This window comes from Manacus vitellinus, unplaced genomic scaffold (genome assembly GCF_001715985.3).
Source record: "Manacus vitellinus isolate BGI_N305 unplaced genomic scaffold, ASM171598v3 scaffold_6_pilon, whole genome shotgun sequence".
NCBI classification, from domain to species: domain Eukaryota; kingdom Metazoa; phylum Chordata; class Aves; order Passeriformes; family Pipridae; genus Manacus; species Manacus vitellinus.
The window spans coordinates 27,298,256-27,317,618 of record NW_021940750.1 but is presented as its reverse complement, the minus strand read 5'-3'; the positions used below and the strand labels follow the sequence as shown (position 1 = coordinate 27,317,618).

The 19,363-nt window shown below is 38.6% G+C and overlaps 1 protein-coding gene across 2 annotated transcripts in view; it reads right to left on the bottom strand.

Annotated features, from left to right (window-relative positions):
• Window positions 1-19,363, bottom strand: part of SLC24A4 (solute carrier family 24 member 4) — a 95,654-nt gene that overhangs the window by 23,317 nt on the left and 52,974 nt on the right. For both annotated transcript variants that reach the window (XM_018082846.2, XM_029964243.1), the window contains exons 3-12: window positions 16,790-16,866; window positions 15,529-15,603; window positions 13,587-13,671; window positions 10,515-10,618; window positions 9,707-9,781; window positions 8,729-8,754; window positions 8,026-8,079; window positions 6,884-6,966; window positions 1,996-2,165; window positions 108-252 (exon numbers count right to left, since the gene is read on the bottom strand). In XM_018082846.2, coding sequence (XP_017938335.1) covers window positions 108-252; window positions 1,996-2,165; window positions 6,884-6,966; window positions 8,026-8,079; window positions 8,729-8,754; window positions 9,707-9,781; window positions 10,515-10,618; window positions 13,587-13,671; window positions 15,529-15,603; window positions 16,790-16,866 — 894 coding nt within the window. The remainder of the gene's footprint in view (window positions 1-107; window positions 253-1,995; window positions 2,166-6,883; window positions 6,967-8,025; window positions 8,080-8,728; window positions 8,755-9,706; window positions 9,782-10,514; window positions 10,619-13,586; window positions 13,672-15,528; window positions 15,604-16,789; window positions 16,867-19,363) is intronic.

Genomic DNA, 19,363 nt, shown 5'->3' with positions numbered 1-19,363 from the left:
TTTCCTTCTTTCTCCCCACATACGTTGTCTTTTCTTACAACCCAGTGTTTGACATTTAAATTATCTTCTGTTTTGGTACTACAAACACCTGGAAAAGTAAGCCTTACCTGGAACTGAAAATGGAGTTAGAGTGTCCTGTTCATTTTCCTCCTCTTGGTTTCCCACAGGGATGTTTCCATTTTCAATGTTCTCTTGTCTCCTGTTCTGAAGTGCTTTGCTTGAACCATTGGCAGACTGGATTAACCGCTGACGCTGCACAGTGTCAAAGACAAAACTGCCATAGTTTGGAAAACATTTACTTTGTGAAATCTTAGTTTTGCTGTCTGTCCAGCCCCAATCCCATGAGCCATGAAGTTTCTCCACAAAGCTTTCCTTTCAGTCAGCAACAAACTTGTCAGTGGCCTACCTGTCTTCATCAGGCTAGTTTTGACCATCCACCTCAAAACTAATGGCAGGAGTCTTCCAAGCCATGATGGAGGAAGTTGTAGTATTTGTTCTTCCACACCATGTTTTAATGAATGTGGTTACTCTAAAGCACTTCTCACTCAACAAATCCCACTCAAACCGGCAACAGCACCATAATCTAGTTGTAACACTCAAGACATCTCTGCACCATTAGAGTTGGCTTATGAATGACTAATTACCCAGGAACTCTCCTTCTCAGATCCAACTGTTCTCCCTCCTTCTGATCTCCATTCATTGAGGTAAATGTAAACATTCCACTTTTAATTTCAAACACAAGACTAATCCCTGTTGCCCTTGTCTCAGTATATACTTTCCTGAAGCTCATAACTGGCCCTGCAGACATGTGTAAGACCGCTACAGTTCCAATAGACAGTACAACAATTACAGGGATAGGTTTTAAACATCAGTATATATATATATTTATGAACTGGAGAATATGAGATGTAACAGTAAGTTATTTTATTAAAAAAAAAGAATATTTTTAGTTCATTAGATAATATAGGGCTGATAAACGACAAATGATTGCAAATTCTTAAAAAGTGCTCTGAAATGTCCTGAAAAATAAAGCAACTGCACAACATGTAAGAAAAATTTTGAAAGCACTATTAACACACTATAATGAAAAACAACTATGTGTCCTGTCTGATCTTCTGCTCTTGACCATAACACCACCAATCTTTCACTGTTTTACTGTTAAACTGGACTTTTGTTACAAACATATTAATGGTACTTTTAGTGGGGCATATTCACTATGCTGGGTAGACACATGACCCCTACTATGATGTTTAAATTCTAGAAACTTGCTAAAGCTTGTACTTGCTAACTACTGAAATCTATTTGTTTCTCAGAGTAAATACCTCTCGTATTTGATATTGTAGGAGCAAAGGATAAAATCCTGCCCTCACAGAACCCAAGGTTGGCAGGGCAAAAATTTCACCCCAAATACTTCAAGTAAGTTCAGAACAGCATCATTTGGCCAGTCCTGCCACTTCAGCTTCAGGATATGGATCAAGCAGTATACAGTGGTGACAATATATCAAGTAAGAGTGAACTGAAACTGTCCAGGGCAAATTCCCCTCATGAAAATATTTTGGTCTATTTTTATTTTGAGCTGAGGACTACAGTGAATACCAAAGAGGCAGGCAAATCTCTGCAGTGATCCTGAAGCATTGCTAACACAAGAGCAATTTTTGTTGCACTGTTCATTATCCTTCCTTAGCCTGACCACTTTTATAATGAGCAAAACCAATTCTTGTGCTGCAAATAAATTCCAAATGTGCACACATACACACACACCTCCCAAAATAAACATTTTCTGTCAGGGAGATAAGGTAGTCCCTCCTTCTTGACTGCTGTCCCATTAAAACAGGCAGCATCACCAGTTTGGAATCAATCTTCAAATCTGCTGCGACACAGCTCTATTCCACCCCTAGAAACATGGGAAAATCTACATTCCAGAATTACTATGAGCACAGCTCTTTGGTAATCCCTCTGCCTCACGGTCACTAACTGTTTTCTTAATGAACCTACCTCATTAATGATGAGTCTGCTTGCCATCCTCATTCTGGTGCGTGGTCCAAACTTATTCGTAATCATAATCCGTAAGCCAGCTTCAGGGAACCGGTATTTGGGGGGACTGGAGCAGATGATCTCATCCACCATCATAACACTATTTTTGCCATACTGCTGTGTCCCCTTCACTAATGATCACAATGGACAGAGTTAGCAGTGTAATTGATCTTACCATGCTTTCCATCACCCAGAGTCCTTCTTTTCAGACTCAGGAGGGGGTAATAGTCATCTGAATGCTTGAATTTATGAGTGACTTTACTGTAATGCTTCTGCAGCCTGGTCAATCTCCTCATCAGTTGTGCACTTTGTTCAGATCACAAGCTGGAAAGGGATTTCACTCTACTAAGGTAGCCACCAAGCTACTCTCAGGTAAGTGGGAGCAGTTTTTACCCAGCCATTCATGCTGTAGTGCCAGTTTTCTTTGCTTATGTCCCACTACGGTTTTGTACATCTTCTCTAAAAGCACTTGCACCATGGCAGTGTAGACAGCACTCCTGAAACTTCTAAAGCTATCCCATTGGCTCAAGCTGCTGCACATCTAGGAGTCCCTAATGTTGTGCTCACTCCTTCTGGAAATCTTAACCAATATCTCTAACATAGCAAGATTTGAAACAATTAAAAACAATTGTCAGGAACAAATGTATGCTATAAGGAAGCCTTTGTTAATATAAAGGAACCTATACCAAGGTTAAGATTACAAGGTTAACCAAGTTTCACCATGTTAAGAACAGAGAGAGACAAAATTATATTGGGAATCAACACAAGTACATGCAAGGACTTCAGGAGCTCAACAACAAACCAATATTCTCACAAATGCTACAGACTACACACAGAAAGCAGAGCAAGGCTCAGCAGACAGGAGACATACCCATATGGTGTTAGAAAGCAGGGCAGGAAATATACATATGACTGTAATAAATATTAATTATTACATATAATATTGTACAGGAAAAAAAATTCTTTGCTGCTTGCTTTCTGCTTTGCTTAGCTTGGCCTCCCCCTCTCCCTCACCTTTTGCATTGTTACTTACATTAAGAAGAGGAAGAGAATTTAGGAGGTAGAAGTGAAAGATAATTAGTGCATGGTTCCAGTCAGGAAGCAAAGGAAATCTAAGAAAACATTCAACTTAAACAATGGAATTAAAATGGACCTGTTCTAAATACACAGTAGTCTATATTGTTAGTCTTTTGCATTGTTACAGTGTTGAAGCATTTTTGTTCTTCACGAAAAAGATTGGATCCACACATGCACCTAAATCATGCATTAAAGGCTTTGCTGTCTCAAGCATCTCTAACATATCTGAAGTTGAAGAAATATATCCTCCATTATGATTCAGCATGAAAAACCTAGCAAGCTTTTAAATCACCAATAAACATCTGTAATTTTTACCCTTCAGCATTTGAGTGTCCTGTTTTGTTTCACTAAAATGAGTTTTCAGTGAGTACACTGGGGTCACCTGAAGTGTCATAAAGAGGTCTTTCATTTCACAAAGAAATGTGACCTACGCAAAGAATCCACTCTGTAGTCTTGTCTTTCAGTTTAGTATCTGTAATGCAGAATAGAACTAGCAGTAATTTTACATTTGCTAAATGTAAAGGAGCAATTATCCTCCCCCCACCCCAACACCTAAACCAAATTAACCTCGCTGAGTACTGCAGCTGATGACACAAATAAGAAGAACATCCATTACCCTGACTCTTACAGTTTTCTGTGAAGGCATATATAGCCAGACATGCTTCCTAGGAATTCATCCCCACAGAAGAGGTTACCTAGGAACCAACCCTCACAGAGGAGGACTCAACCACATCAGTTTAACATTCGCTTTAGTTAAACAAAGAAAAAGAAATGTTTGACAGTAATGCTGGTAAGGCAAAAAGGCCAGATATTAAAAGTCTCATCAGATTAACTGCTCTCAAGTGAGTTTCTCCAAAGAAGTACCCAAAATACATCATCTTACAATGTCATGAAAAACATGAAAGCACTGAAGTTACTCTCAAATTGTTTCCTAGAGCCCTAAGAAAACAGTGAGTAAACAGTAAGCAAACAGTAAACAGTGAGTAAAATACCATGATAAAAACTGATATAGAATACCTCACAATAAATAAATAAATATATATATAAGTAATTGCAGGTATTTTGACTTAATTGCAGCACATTGCTCTTATAATTTTCATAAAAGCTTTTCAGTCTGACTCTCTATGCCCATAAATATATATATACACTAGTCTCATATATATACATTAGTCTCATACAGTATGGACTCCACCTAAAACTTGTTTTAAGAAATATGAAACAGAGAAAACCCTTTTCCACTTCTCCTTTGTGATAATCCTTAGTAAAAATATCCACTGAGAACAGCTTTTCTTTTCAAAAATCTTACCTAAACATTCTGCTCATTACAAAGGCTCATCACCAACAACCCTATCAAAATCAACAGAAAGCTTCTTGATGACTTTAGTTCTGATCAGGCTCTCAGAAACCCACGTTTTTCCAAGAGTTTCTGGTTTCAGGTAGGAATTGAACCACGCCACCTGGTGGAAATTTGGGTTAACATAATAAAAGCCAAGGGCAGTACATATTTGTACTTTGAAAATAGGAGCAGTATTTACAAAGTACAACTATTTCACCTTTACCTGTGTGTATAGAACTCAGCCTTGAAATGGAATTTTTCTTACAGTGAAATGCTCTCCTTTTTCTCTCTGAAACTTGGGTGATGGAAGCTTTTATACTGTACCATAGGAAGGTCTTAAAAGTAACAAAACTTAAAAGCATAAAAGAGCTTTGCAGCGTGTGAACCCACCTTTTACCTGCACCCTGAGCAAAAGACTAACTATCCTTGGTAGAATGATAGTTCCTCACACCCAAAGCAACTATTCCTTTGTAGGAAGTAATCAGACTTTTCTCCTGTGGAAAATCAGATTAAGGCTAGACCTATACCTAGGTGAAGCCAAGGGAGGTTTTTAGGTGGATCCTGAAAGCTACTAATCACTGGTTGAAGGTAAGGCAGAGGACGGCTCTAGTTCTCTAGTTCTCTCCCTGCTACTAGCAGTGCTCCTTTCTGAAAGCTGCTGCTGGAAAAGATGCAGCTCATCCTGTAAGATGTTAACTAACAGAGAGACACTGACATGTCATGGCATATTTTGCCTCAACAGGAGAGAGAAGCAAGAGAAAGCCATGTGATGGTTTTCTAGGACAGCTTCTTGACACATAAAGCACCCATCTGCAAAGCAGCTAGGCTAACACTGCCATCTTCCTCTCCCACCACTCACTCCAAATCCTTAATCCGTTCTTCCTCTGTCCTCTCTCATGCCAGGCACGTTTGCTTTCACACTTTGAACAATGGTCCCTGCAATGCAGCATGTATTTGTGTGGTGCTGGAGAAGGCAAAGGGAACCTGACTGAAACTGCAGCCCCAGTGCATCTTGGAGGAAAATTAGGGAAGAAATCTGCTGTGGACAGTTGCCAGGGGAGACACCATTCTCATGAGTCCAAGTTTTTAACAGCTTTCTTGCTTCTTTTCTGCATGTTCTTCACAAGTATTTAATAATCTTCAGATTTCCTGAAAAGGAAATAGGTGGACAGGCAAGCACTCTGTGCTGTCATCCCTTTACCACAAGGGCTAGAGAGGGTTCTTTCACTGGATCAACCTTTTCCCATATCCCCACTTAAATACACAAGCAACACCCACCCTAGGAGGTATCCTCTGAACCTTGCATGTATGCACCTTCACATCCGAGTGACAGAATTCACTGTACCATAGTCAGTGTTCACAAAAGTACATTATAAAATGAGATGGAAGTATTTCAAAAACATCTTCATTTAATTATGCTACAATGTCCTATGAGAAGTAATTTTAAATCAGTATTTTCTAAACACCATATCTGAGACCAGAGCAGCAGTGTGCTGTCACTGCACAAACCTCTGGTAAGTGACAGTACATGCCTTAAAGAAACCCCAATCTAAAAACTAAAAGCAGAAAGAGTGTGATTCTCTGAGTCTGCTCTAAATTCCTGTTTGCCACTATTTGTTATTACATGAGGACCTTTTCAATGCTACCTACATTGCTGATGAGCTCAGCCTCCTAGATGTTTGCAAAGAATACAGCAAGGAGACCTCACTTTTTAAGAGTAACCCAAGTGCTCAATCAATTACATGGTTTGTGCTTTGAAACTAGGAATGATTTTGCTCTACAGAGAAAGAGGGAATGGAATAGAAGAGGGATAAGACAAAGATAAAAAACAGGCTCACAAAAAAGGCAAAAATAGTCAGATATCTTTGCTTATTCTCAGTACCAGAAGCTGGATATCATCTTCTACCCTTTATGACAAAGACACAGATAGCAAAGAACCTGCATTTCTCTATTTTACATATGTGCTTGGCAATGTATACAGAGCTATTAAGGCATGTGAAAGCCAGTCTTCTGAGGATCTGAACTCAAAATGTAATCCCTCTTGCTCACTGATCTGCCCATGTCTTCTCCTTCAACATTCACATCTCTGCTTCTAGTTCCAAACTAATTTTTGAAGTGGCAAAAAAAAATTATTTCTTTCTCAGTGTTGTAGCTCATCACTGGAGATAAAAAGGCAGTAAAATTGCCAATGTGCAAAGCAGCTTGTTTTCAGAATATAAAAAAAATAAATCTTTTTTTTAATCTGGCAGTCTGACTACTGAATTATCAAGTTAACACTGCTTATGATTGAATAGAAACACTGTTTTGATCCACATAAAAGAAATAAAAAGGATATCTTGTGAACTATGCTTTTTCCAAGTCCTGTCTGCTCAGCCTTACCTTTCCATAGTAATGGAATGGATGGGTCATCACAACTAGAAGCATAATATTTATTACCATCTTCCAGCTCGTTGACTGTGTCACCATTTCCCACATTCTTGCTTCTAAGGGTGAAGAAATTTTGCATCCTCACATTGTACCTGAAAGTGCAAAGGAAAGATCTGAAAAGGTTGCATTTTGCATTTTCTTGGCGAATTTTTAAGTGTCTGAGAACAGCTTATGCAGGCAAGCAGTAAAGCCAAGATGCATGTTCTCTGACAACTAATGGGAAGTGAAGAGAAAGGACATTCAGTTCAGTGGCAAGCTGATAGGAAAGCAAGGACTGCACCTATCTCTCATGACATACAGCAAACTGCAAAAATGCACTAGAGCAGATTTAGTGAAGGCAAAACACTGGAGCTGTGGATTTTGGAGCCAGGACATTCACTATACAGCAGCTTCTTTCCTCCTGCATCAGCTCGCAATTCACCTCACTGTTTCTCTCAGTACTGTGTTCCCTTTGTGGGTTCTTGAGTATTTCCAGGACTGCTGACCATACCCTTCTAAAGACAGAATACATCTACTTTAGCACTAGGGTGAGATCTAAGAGGGCTGTCAATGAACTCTGCTAAGACTTGATGTAGGAGAAAAGCGAGTTCCAAAAGGGTGATTCGTGAGGGGAAGGCACCAAGCCATAAGCCTAAGCAACTTGAAATAGAAGAGTGGACTCACAGACACTTGAAGTAACAGTCAGACCTCTGACTCTCCTGTCAGAGGCAGTGACACAACAGAAGAACATGTCAGTATACAAGCTGCTATGAGATGGTCTGAAGATAAATACATGCTTAGCAGTCTGTCTGATGTTCCTTTACCTTGTTCTTCAGGGAGTACAAAATATGTGTAATAGCTGACATGGTGTGTGCTTACAATCCAGAGTACCTGGTGGACTTTTCATGTAACTTTGCATAAATGATATTTTCTCTCAACTTTTTCTGAAAGCTACTTTACCTTCGTGCACTATGAAAAGGATGCATGAAAATATTTGCTGTTGATTGAGCACAAATCTAGAAAGAAACTGAGTAAGCATGAAAAAACAAGTGATCTTACACAGAAACATGACTGGTTGTATTGTCCTAATGCAGGAAGGCCAAGGACAAAACCAGACCAAAAGAATGAAGGTCAGTTAACACTTAAAAGGCATACCAAGGAGAAGCACTTACTTCATAATAAGTATGTAGAATAAATACATAATGATGAGTACAAGGCTTTCCCACCTCAAAGAGACAAAAAGAAGTGTTAGAAGGCCATTTAAACAGCTGTATGCTTTATAAGTTTTATGTAGGAGTGTGCCTTAAACATCTGGTACAAGTCACATTTGTGTACACCAAATTCACATCATTAAGATTAGATGGTGTCTCAGCAGAATGAAGGGGGAAGCAGACTCTCAAGTTTCAATAAATGTGCAAATAAAATGCAATGCATATACTTCAGAAATGTGCAGACTGAAACCACAGCTACCCTCTGAGGATCATAATACCAAGGCCTTTTGTGATTTCAGTGCTGGAGCACAGGCCAAGCACTCTGAGAGCACTCTTTCAGAAGATGCTTCTGTTTTGGGACACCTAGCATGCCCATAAATGCCAACAGTCAGAACCAGAGCAGAGGAACTTTGGTTACCCTCTCTGCACATGTGAATCTTTAGGCCTTATGTATAGCCTCTGTACTTTAATGTTTCCAGGTTTTTACATTTTCTTTTAGTTTTCCCTGATCCTCATAAAAACTAAAACTAAAGAAAATACATAGATGTGAAATCCAGCTCATACTCTCAGTGTGTAGGAATAAAAGTCAATTACACTGGAACTCTATTTACTGATCAGCCTCATGGCAAATACAGAACTCTATGGAATAATTTACACAACTTACCATTCTATTTTCTCATCATATATGAACTAGAAGAAGGAGAAAAAAGGAAACACATAAATTGACCATTTCTCTGATCTATCTTGCAAAAGAGTCAAATTGTTTAGCAAATATCAGCCATATTTAGCCAGACCCACTCGAGTTTTGACCCTTTCTAATCAGAACTTCCACTGTATGGATTGTGCCCCTCACAAAACACAAACCTTGTGAAAAAGGCTTAGATCCCTGTCAGTGACAGTTATAAATACTATTTAGTAAAATGGCGCAAGCATGCAAAAGACAGCTATGTTCACACGTACCCACATGCTGTGCTGTGTAAATGATAGCAAAGTCATTTATTCTGGAGTCCTTTTAACAGTTAGACTAGTTTTAGCAGAAAAGGCAGCTATTTTACTTCTGTTCTTGGGCCAAGTGTTTATACACATTTTACGCCACCCTATGTAACTCCCATAACTGAATACACAGCTGGTGATTCATTTTTACTACAAAATACAAACTGAGTGGGTTCTTCCCTGCCTTGACACCAGATACATTAAATGGGTACTACCCTGCTCTGGATGAACAAAGTGGTATCTCACCTGTGCTCTACTTGGAAAAACTTACCCAGAATCTGTGAAATAAAATTACTGTGTAGAAGCAAGAAACAGTCATCTTCCCTACTTAAAATAGAAGTGCAGCTCAAAATTTTTCACTTCCACAGCAAGCAGTACCTTAGGTCAGAAAAGAGTACTAACTGCACTGAGTAACAGTAGCCTGCAGAACTTTACAAACCGTAGGTACAAGATAAATGGACACTGATGGGCACGATGGACAAATATTCTGTGGGGCTGTATGAAATTTTCATATTTGGACCACACATTGTGGAGCTGAGCCCTCACTTCCAGATGTAACTAGAACTAGCTAAGAAAATAATTATTTGCCAGTGTGTATCAACGGTTAGCATTCTGGTCCTCCAAAAATTCAAGCAATGAAACTACTTACAACAATAAGTACGATCACAGATATCGTGTAGTATACAGAATCCCGGAACACAGCCCACTGGGTAAGACAAACCACCTGAAAAATACCACACCTTCAGCCAACAAAAATATTTAATTGTAAAGACAAAAAAAGGCCCATATCTTGCAATAGCTTAGGTGTATGAGTAAAATTATTAGTATTACTGGCAATAATTCTGAAACCAATCGCAGTTTTCTGCTAGCAGAAAGACATACCAGTCTGTTAGAAAATGGATCTATGACAACCACCAGTAACAAAAATCATATAGAAACTTCCATTAATTAAATACATTTCTTACTAATGTTATTTGATTTGTTCATAATTTCAATTGTAAAATACACTTTATTGTACTGCAGCAGATCAGTGGTTCCCTCTTCATTGTATTTGTATCCAATATATTGGACTTACTACCTGAAAAAATATGATACACAGTTTAACCATCTACTCAGTAGATGGAAAAAATCTCATGCTTGTGTCCTAGATTCTTTGGTCATCATCAGTAACAGAAAGGATCAGCATACGCCACCAAACAGTTGACTGTAAACACATTGTATTTTATGAAGAGGAACCAGTTTTCTCTTTTCCTCTGCATGCTACACGTTCAGAGTGCTGAAATTACAGTTGAACTTTTTGGAAACATTTGCTATTTGTAAAGCATTTGCAAATTCTTTCTAATATTTGACATTTTTCACAACACCATTTTTGTCTTTGACTATTTTTTTAACATTTTCTCATGGAAACCTGTGAATTGTAAGCAACTGAACTGTATAAAGATAAATATCTTACTAACCTGTCCTGCAAACAATCCACAGACACCAACAATGCAGAGGATGTTGAAAACTGCTGAACCAACAATGGTCCCTACTCCTACATCTCCGTGAGTGATAAATACACCTGCAGAGGGAGCAAAACATACATAATTACCTCTATCATTTCATTTTAGGTCACTTAGAACAAGTACTACTTGAAGAAATTGTTCGAAAGTTTAACCAAAGCAGGTTTCATAATTAATGCTCTCTTTTCTGTAGAATAATTTTTGCTTTTAGTCTAACTAGCAGCTCCCCAGTTCTGGCTTAAAATATCTACATATATGCTTTTATTAAAAGTAAATGATTTCCTAGCTAGTTAGTTCAACAGCAAGTTCTGTTTCATAGCTTGATTGTTAGTGGTGCAGTAAACCATTCAAAAGAGTATAAAACATCTCCAGTCAGTCATTAGAAGCATGGAATTTATTTCCAGTATAATAAAGCACAGAAATCTTTCTCCCAGGTGAGCAACCAGATAACATTCGCTAAAGTTATATGATTGCTAAAGTGAGCCCTAAAGGCTTACACTTCCTGTTTTTCAGTAAGTTGGATGTGAGGTTATGATGCATTCCTTTAGACAGTCTTTCCCTAAAGTTTGTAAAAATGTCAATCAGGATAGCAGTAGAAAGACAACAAAGGCTTTACTAAAGACAGATTTATCTAATTTAAGCCATCGTGCTGCTAGAAAGCTACAACCTAGTTGCCAAACCTGGTTGGACAAATCCCATGATTAGCAAGCTGCTATCAGTGGCTACAGGCTGTTCAGAAGGGACAGGTGAGGACAGAGGGGTGGGGGCAGTTGCCCTCTACATCAAGAAATGGATAGACTTCAAAGAGCTGTCTCTGAAGAATACCCACAAGTGGGTTGAAAGACGAGTAAGAATTAGAGACTGAGCCAACAAAGGGAACCTCATTATCGGTGTCTACTACAGGCCACCTGATCAAGGGGAGCCTACTGACAAAGCCTTCTTGCTCCAGCTACAGGAGGCATCACACTCATAGGCTCTTGTCCTGCTAGGGGAACTTCAACCATCCAACATCTGCTGGAAAAGAAGCATGGTGAGCTGTAGGCAATCCAGGAGACTCCCGGAGTGCATGGAGGATAACTTCTTAAGCCGGGTAATAGACAGCCCTACCATAAAGAATCCAATGCTGGACCATTGGTCACCAGTGCATGTGAGACTGGAGGCAGCCTGGGCTGCAGTGATCATGCAGTGGTGCAGCTCGCAGTCCTGAGGGATATGGCTCAGGCAAAGAGTAAAGTCAGGATGCTGAATTTTAGGAAAGCAAACTTTCAACTGTTCAAGGAGCTAGTCAGTAGCTCCTTGAACTTCAATAGAAACTGCCCACAGGGACAAGGGAGCAGGACAGAGCTGGATCTCAGGATGTTTTCCATAAAGCACAAGAACTCCCAACAACCATGTTGAAGGTCTAAGGAATCAGGAAAGGAAGGCAAGACACCATCATGGCTGAGCTGAGACTGCTGGTCAAACTAAACAGCAAGATAACCTTCCACAGGCAGTGGAAGCAGGGACAGGTATCCTAGGCAGAATAGGGTAGTGGTTAATGGCTCAGAGTCCCCATAAACATTGGTGATAACTAATGTCCCTCAGAGGTACATATTGGGACAAGTAGTGTTTAATATCTTTATCAATGACATAGGCATGGGATCGAGTGCATCCTCAGCAACTCTGCAGTTCAACATCAAGATATGTAGTGCAGTTGACACACCTGAGGGACAGGATGCCATCCAGAGGGACTTGGACAAGCTCAGGAAGTGAGTCCATGTGAACCTCATGAGGTTCAACAAGGCCAAGTGCAACATCCTACATCTGGTTCATGGCAATCCCTAGTACCAAAACAGGCTGAGGGATGAACAGATTGAGAGCAGCCCTGTCAAGAAGGACTTGGGGGGTGCTGGTGGATGAGAGGCTGAGCATGAGCTGGCAATGTGCTCTTGCAGCCCAGAAAGCCAAATGCATCCTGGGCTACATCAAAAGCAGCGTGGCCAGCAGGTCAAAGGAGGAGATTCTGCCCCTCTACTCTGCTCTTGTGAGGCCCCATCTGGAGTGTTGAGTTCAGCTCTGGGATCCCTAGCACAGGAGGGACACGGATCTGTGGAAGCGAGTCCAGAGGAGGGCCACAAAGATGATCAGGAGTGGAACACCTTTCCTGTGAGGACAGATTGGGAGAGTTGAGTTTGTTCAGCCCAGAGAAGTGAAGGCTCTGAGGAGATCTTGTTGCTGCCTTTCAATACTTACAGGGATCTTAAAAGAAAGATATGGACAAACTTTTTAGTAGGACCTCTAGAACAAGGGGTAACGGGTTTAAATTAAAAAGAGGGTAGATGCAGAATAGATAAAAGGAAGAAATTTTCTACAATGAGAGTGGTGAGATGCCGGTACAGATTACTCAGTGATGGCCCCACCCCTGGAAACATTCAAGGTCAGGTTGGATGGAGCTCTGAGCAATCTCATCTAGTAGGAGATGTCCCTGATTATTGGAGAGGGTTGGACTAGGTGACCTTTAATGGTCCCTTCCAACAGAAACCCTAGAGCTGGAGGCAGTACTCTAGGTGGGGTCTCATGAGAATGGAGTAGAGGGGCAGAATTACCCCCCTCGACCTACTGGCCACACTTCTTGTGATGCAGCCCAGGACACAGTTGATATTCTGGGCTGCAAATGCATGTTGGGCTGCACATTGACAGATCATGATGAGCTTCTCATCATCCAACACCCCCAAGTCTTTTTCCTCAGGGCTGCTCTTAATCCATTTCCAAATATATCAAATTCTCTCTCAGGGGACTTCAATGAATCTCTCCTTTTACTTCCTGTGTTCAGAATGAGACATTCCTCTCTATGTTTTGAGAGGAGACTCATAGTTTCATGAGATATTTTGAGTAGTTAATTATACCATGAACCACAGACTAGCTGACAGCTGCAATTGCTGATTATAAATTGACAGAAGAATGGTAGCACTTTTGGGTACCTGTGCTTGATCTGCTGCTGATTTTTTAACAGCAGATCTAATAAAAGATTGTGTGTGGGCTCCATACCTATAACAGATGCAAACAGTTCTGGAGTGGAGCTCCCTGCTGCCATGAATGTGGCTCCAGCAACATCTTCACTCAAATGTAGTTTCTGGAAGAAAACAATTGGTAATTTCAACACTGCTACTGTATTTACATTGTGGAGTTTTACAGTTATGTGTGTAACTGAATAGTCAATTGTGGCTTACATGCAGCTGATCAAAGAAAAGCATCTCTGCAGATTCAAAAAGATTGTAAACATCTCAAATTGTTTTCATTAATTTACTTTTGAAACTCTAAACACAATCATTCAAAAATTAAGGGCAACTCTTGGGGCTTCTAAAATTTGAAAATAAAAATCCATACAAGAAAAATATAATCTCTGTGAATAAATCTTACTAACAGCTGGCATGATTCTGGCTTCACTTAACAACTGTTAATCAAAAGTGAGTCCACTGACACAGATAAAATTAGTCCAATTAGACACAGAGGCCTGTGTATGGTAGACAGATCTATTTTTATGAGTGTCTCTTAAGCTCTAATAGGATATAGATAACCTAGAGTTCTCAGACCAGCATAAACATGCATAGCTTCATAAGTGGGCTGCATCAATTTAACACCATATGAAGATCTATCCCTTGAACTATAAACAGGTTTTATGGAAAAGTTTTTTCCTTTTTGAGAGTCTCTAAGCTCATCTTTAGTACACTATTTTTCCTTCAAGGATACAAAAGTAATCAGTGACAAAAGGACAAGTATAAAAATACTGTATTTTTCATGCAATTTGGCTGAAACCATTCTGAGCTGATGACAATGGCACCCTACAGAACTTGGTAAAACATAAACACAAATTTGATCTATTACCAGTCATACTGTTGCAGGATCTCAAACCTAAGTGTGCTATCTGAACTCTTCTAAGTTGTTTTAATGTTCAGCAGAACATGAGACAAGAGGTAAAGATTTTATGAAGGATCAGTAACCAGTAACTGGTACAACCAAAGTGGTACAATTTAAATATGGTGTCTAAGGTGCACACTGAAAACAGAACAACTGAAGGGAAAGATCCCTATTGAGTATCTTACTATTACTGACCACCTCCCTTATCTTCTATGTGTTCTTCTTCTGCTAAGTGTAAGTACATAGCTGTAACAATAACAGAAATTTAGTACATATAGCCATAGGAAAAAAGACTTTTTAACTAGCTAAAGGAGTTCTTCAGAAAATGGTCACTCATATTTTTGTTTAAAAACAAAGCAGATGAGATTTTCATTTTGCCCTCAAAAAGGAATTAATATCTATATTTTTACTGTGTATTCATTTCATAGTAGTTCACCAAAGTCTTACTTAACACAACATTTACATGCCAAGTATAAATTCTACCCTGTCCCCATCAAATCACTGAATTAGAATCCCACGTAATTTTTGCAAAGTCTTCTCAACAATTACATAAAGGCATAATATTTACCTTTTTTTTTTGCTTAAAAAATGTGTATTCTCTTTCCATATCAAACCATCACACATTCTCCCTTTTCTCCACTTTATGCTAGAACCACATACACTTCCTTTGTCCTTGATGATACAGTGGTAGATGTGCAATTAGATTTGCATAATACATTAATTAATCTATTTATGATTTCTTTTCACAAGTGACTATTAAAACCAGGAGTACAATAATAAACCTAACTCATCCATAAGCCATATCTCTTCTAGCTACATGCTTCAGGTATTTTAAGAGTGAGTTTTGCTATCTGATCTCATTAAATCTCTGATTTTTTCTGCTTGAGTGTAGCCACGGAACAAGTGTGCACAGACCACAGGTTCATTTTTTGATGGAAGCTCAAATCACTTGAAAAGGATCAAGGCCAAAAAGTTGACAGGACTGAACTGCAAACAGCGATCACAAAAATGTTTGATTCTGTAATATTCTCTACATAAAATTCCAAAAGAATAATAAAGTTCTCTAACATACCTCACAAATTTTCTCTAAGGATGGAACAAAGAAGTCATCACATACTATGGCCAAAGCATAGAACATATAAAGAGCCTGTAAAGAAAATAAATTCAGAAAATGCTTCAGATTCTTCCTGTACATGGAAAGAGGAAAAAAGGTAATGCTATTTTTATTCAAACTACTAGAAATATATAGCTTTATTTTTTATTCCATTTCAAATAAAAATCTCCCTGCATGAAACCACATTTTTGAATGTAAGATTTAGTTTAGAACAAGAATGTTTGTCACATCCTTGAATGCGAAAGGTACCACAGTTTGACAGAATAGGGTGCCACAACAGATTTCATATGAAGAAAAGTAATGGATGAGGCTTACGAAGTTACATAATCATCTTCTATATTTTCAATTAATTATCAGACCAAGTAATTAAGTAGAAAGTAATACCAAGTTGACTAACTCAGGAAATAATTACAGTTGGAAATAAGTGGACCCTGGCCATGCATCACTGCACCAAAACTCCTGGGAATGATCCTGGTTCCCTGCATACATGTGATTCTCCTGTCTCATGTGGCTTTCTGTGCTGTGCCCATGCAGTGGGCCTGATCTTGCTGTTGTCCATCAAACACAACTCCTTCTTACCTTCCCTGAGCTGGGAATGAAAAACTGGAGCCTGCAGGCCTTACTTGCTTTGTGTTTTCTACAATAAAATGTAAAACTCCACATGACACTTTCTATATTTATTTTGTTTTTCATTACGATTGTATCTTTTGCATAGAGGCAGAAAAGGAAGGAAAGAGACACAAGAATCTTCTACACCATGCTAAATGTCTTTAATAAAGGAATCCCAAACTCTGTCTATAATAAAATGAAACACAAGCAGAAGTCTGTGATCCATGCTGCCATGATTTTATCTCCAAGAGGATGAATGAGTAGGTATTGCAAATTCAGACTTGCATTATTTACCTAAATAAATCATAGAGTCATAGAATTGTTTAGGTTGGAAAAGACTCTTAAGATCACCAAGTCCAACTGTTAAACTGACAATACCAAGTCCACCACTATACCACGTCCCTAAGATATTACCTTTTAAGCACTTGTACTCTACATAAAGACATATTAGAAATACTGAAATCAAAGTATTAGAAACATGTTGATATATACAGAGGTCTACTTAGTAAGGTCTCTAAGATGATTAATATCTTATTAAAAATTAAAAGAAGAACAAAAATAAATAACATAAAAAGAAAACAAAAATTAAGCACAGCAGAGAAAAACTTACAGCAATGATATGAAGCAGAATTCCTCCTTGCCGACGTTCTTTATTTGTAAAGATATCTTCAGGAAATTCATGAATGGCTAAAAGAGAAATATACTTTTTTTAAAAAAAAAATTACAACCTTTATAAACGGAAGAGTGAAAAATAAGGATTAATCTGTAGAAATATATGATCAAACATGAGTGTCTCTTCTGATGTATTACATTATAGTTTGCCATTTCAGAATTTCTTTTCTTCTCTGCAGAAAAAACAAAGAACTGGTATTGAGGTACTATTATCATTGCTCCAGTGACTTAAACTAACCTCCATTGTACTAAGAGTTTCACATTCTTAAAGCCTTATTTATACTATCATCTCCTCTGTGATAGGCACAGGCACAACAATTCATCCTGAAACAATATTTCTGACTTTGTGTCTTATCTGAAAAATTCTGCAATGGTTGTAACCTTCTATCAGTCTCTTAGCTATAAACTATAGCGTTCTGCAGTCTTGCAAATCATTTCACAAATATTAAAGTGATTCCAAGCACTTTCTAAAGAAAGTCTACTATCTAAAGGAAGGATTGAAGCATAAAAGGTAGGTGAACAACAGGAACATTCAAAGACATGAGTTTGGGGATTTCTGACTGTGACTGACAAGACAGGCAGGGATAAAGATCTGTGGTGCCTCAGACAGGAGTCTGGGAAGTCCAAGGGTGGAAATTATTTTACAGAATCATAAAGGTTGGAAAAGACCTCTGAAATCATAGTCCTACCTTTGAATGAATACCACCATGCCAACTAAACCATAGCACCAAGTGCCACATCCAGTCATTTCTTGAACACTTCCAGGGATGGTGACTCCACAATGTTGCCGGGCAGCCCACTCCAAAGTTCAACAACCCTCTTAGGGAAGAAATTCTTCCTGGTGTCCAACCCTCACCTGGCTACAACCTCCATTCAGGTAGTTGTAGAGAGCGATAAGGTCTCTCCTGAGCCTCCTTTTCTCCAGGCTAAACACCCCCAGCTCCCTCACCTGCTTCTCACAGGATTTGTGCTCCAGACCCTTCACCAGCTCTGTTGCCCTTCCCTGAGAATGCTCCAGCACCTCAATGTCTTTCTTGTAATGAGGGACCCAAAACTAAACACACTATCTGAGGTGCAGCTAGTGCTGAATACTGGAATCCACTGGAATCCAAATGAACTGAAATCAATAAATTATTATTTAGAAAGGTATGTTCCTTTCTACAAGGAGTTGCAGATGTAGCTTGACAACAAGATAAGCTGCAGAAAGTTCTAGCAAATTTACCATACTATACTGAATCGTGGCAAAGGAAACAGGGAATATATGATCATCTTCCCCATATTTAAGTCTGCCACATTAAAGAAATGCTTAAGAGCAGAATATATGATATTTATGCTGTTCCATTTTAAATTTCAATGCCATATTTTCTCTATTTTTTATATAATTCTGCAAACAATAACCACGAACATAGAAAAAAAAGAAATTGAGGTATGGTTGATGTTTTTTAGCTACTAAACTTAAAACACACTAACCCAGCCTTATTTTCAGGAAACGTTGAACTGTAACTCTTTGAAGATTACACTTTTTAGAGGATCTTAAATTTGAGTTACCTGTAATCACCAAACACACTTGAAAATCTTAGCTGCAGTGAGAGGAAAATCTAATTTTAAAGACCCAAATGACTTCTCATCTACTTAGTCTTTCAGTTTTAGATAAATACAAAAGTGTCTCTTCTTATCTGTACTACACACACTTACATATATTGCAAATGTCTAGCTTGACAGATTCGAACAGTTTCCCCATGTAAAGTTGAATATCCTTTACCTCTCTTTTTTCCTTAGTGCCCACTATCATAAATATATTATCTTTGAATTAATACAGTGGCAACAAGCAGTGTTTAAAACCCTATATACATAATTCATTCTTTCCTTTCAAAATTTGAAGTTACCATTTTATGAAATCTTTCTAAATCCTCTAACTTAGTATTTGAGAACCACTATACTTTTGTTAAAAATACTAACACTCTGCAGAATATTTAGCATAAAACAGACGTTCAGTAGCAATGACTGACTCTAATTCCATTATTGATTTGCATTAGGTTTTCCATTAAGATCTAGTCTTACTGTTATATTCTGACTGGAACCAGTAACAGCATGTGGTACTGAATAGAGCTTTCCTTTTCTTTTACATCTCAGATAACAAAAACTATACACAACTGTAGTAAATTTCGCTTGGGTACTCCTGAATCTGATCCTACTCCTAGGGAAACGTTCTATTCCTGGTCCTCCTATTGTCACCACCAGGAAAAATGAAAACAATAGTGGAAATAAATATATAAATACATCAGCACAATAGCACAATAATACCCCATTGCTCACATTCAAGGGTATGCAGAATACTTCAGTGACTAAAGACTATCAGCACAACAGTTTCCAGGACTAGCTTCAAGAAAGTGGTCTGAGCTGCTACAGAACTCCATTGTCTTCAAGGGCCACGATTTGCCCTGTAATGAGATTTGTGACCTTATGGAACAGTCTAAGAAAACAGCACTGCCATACAAATGCCAACCACACT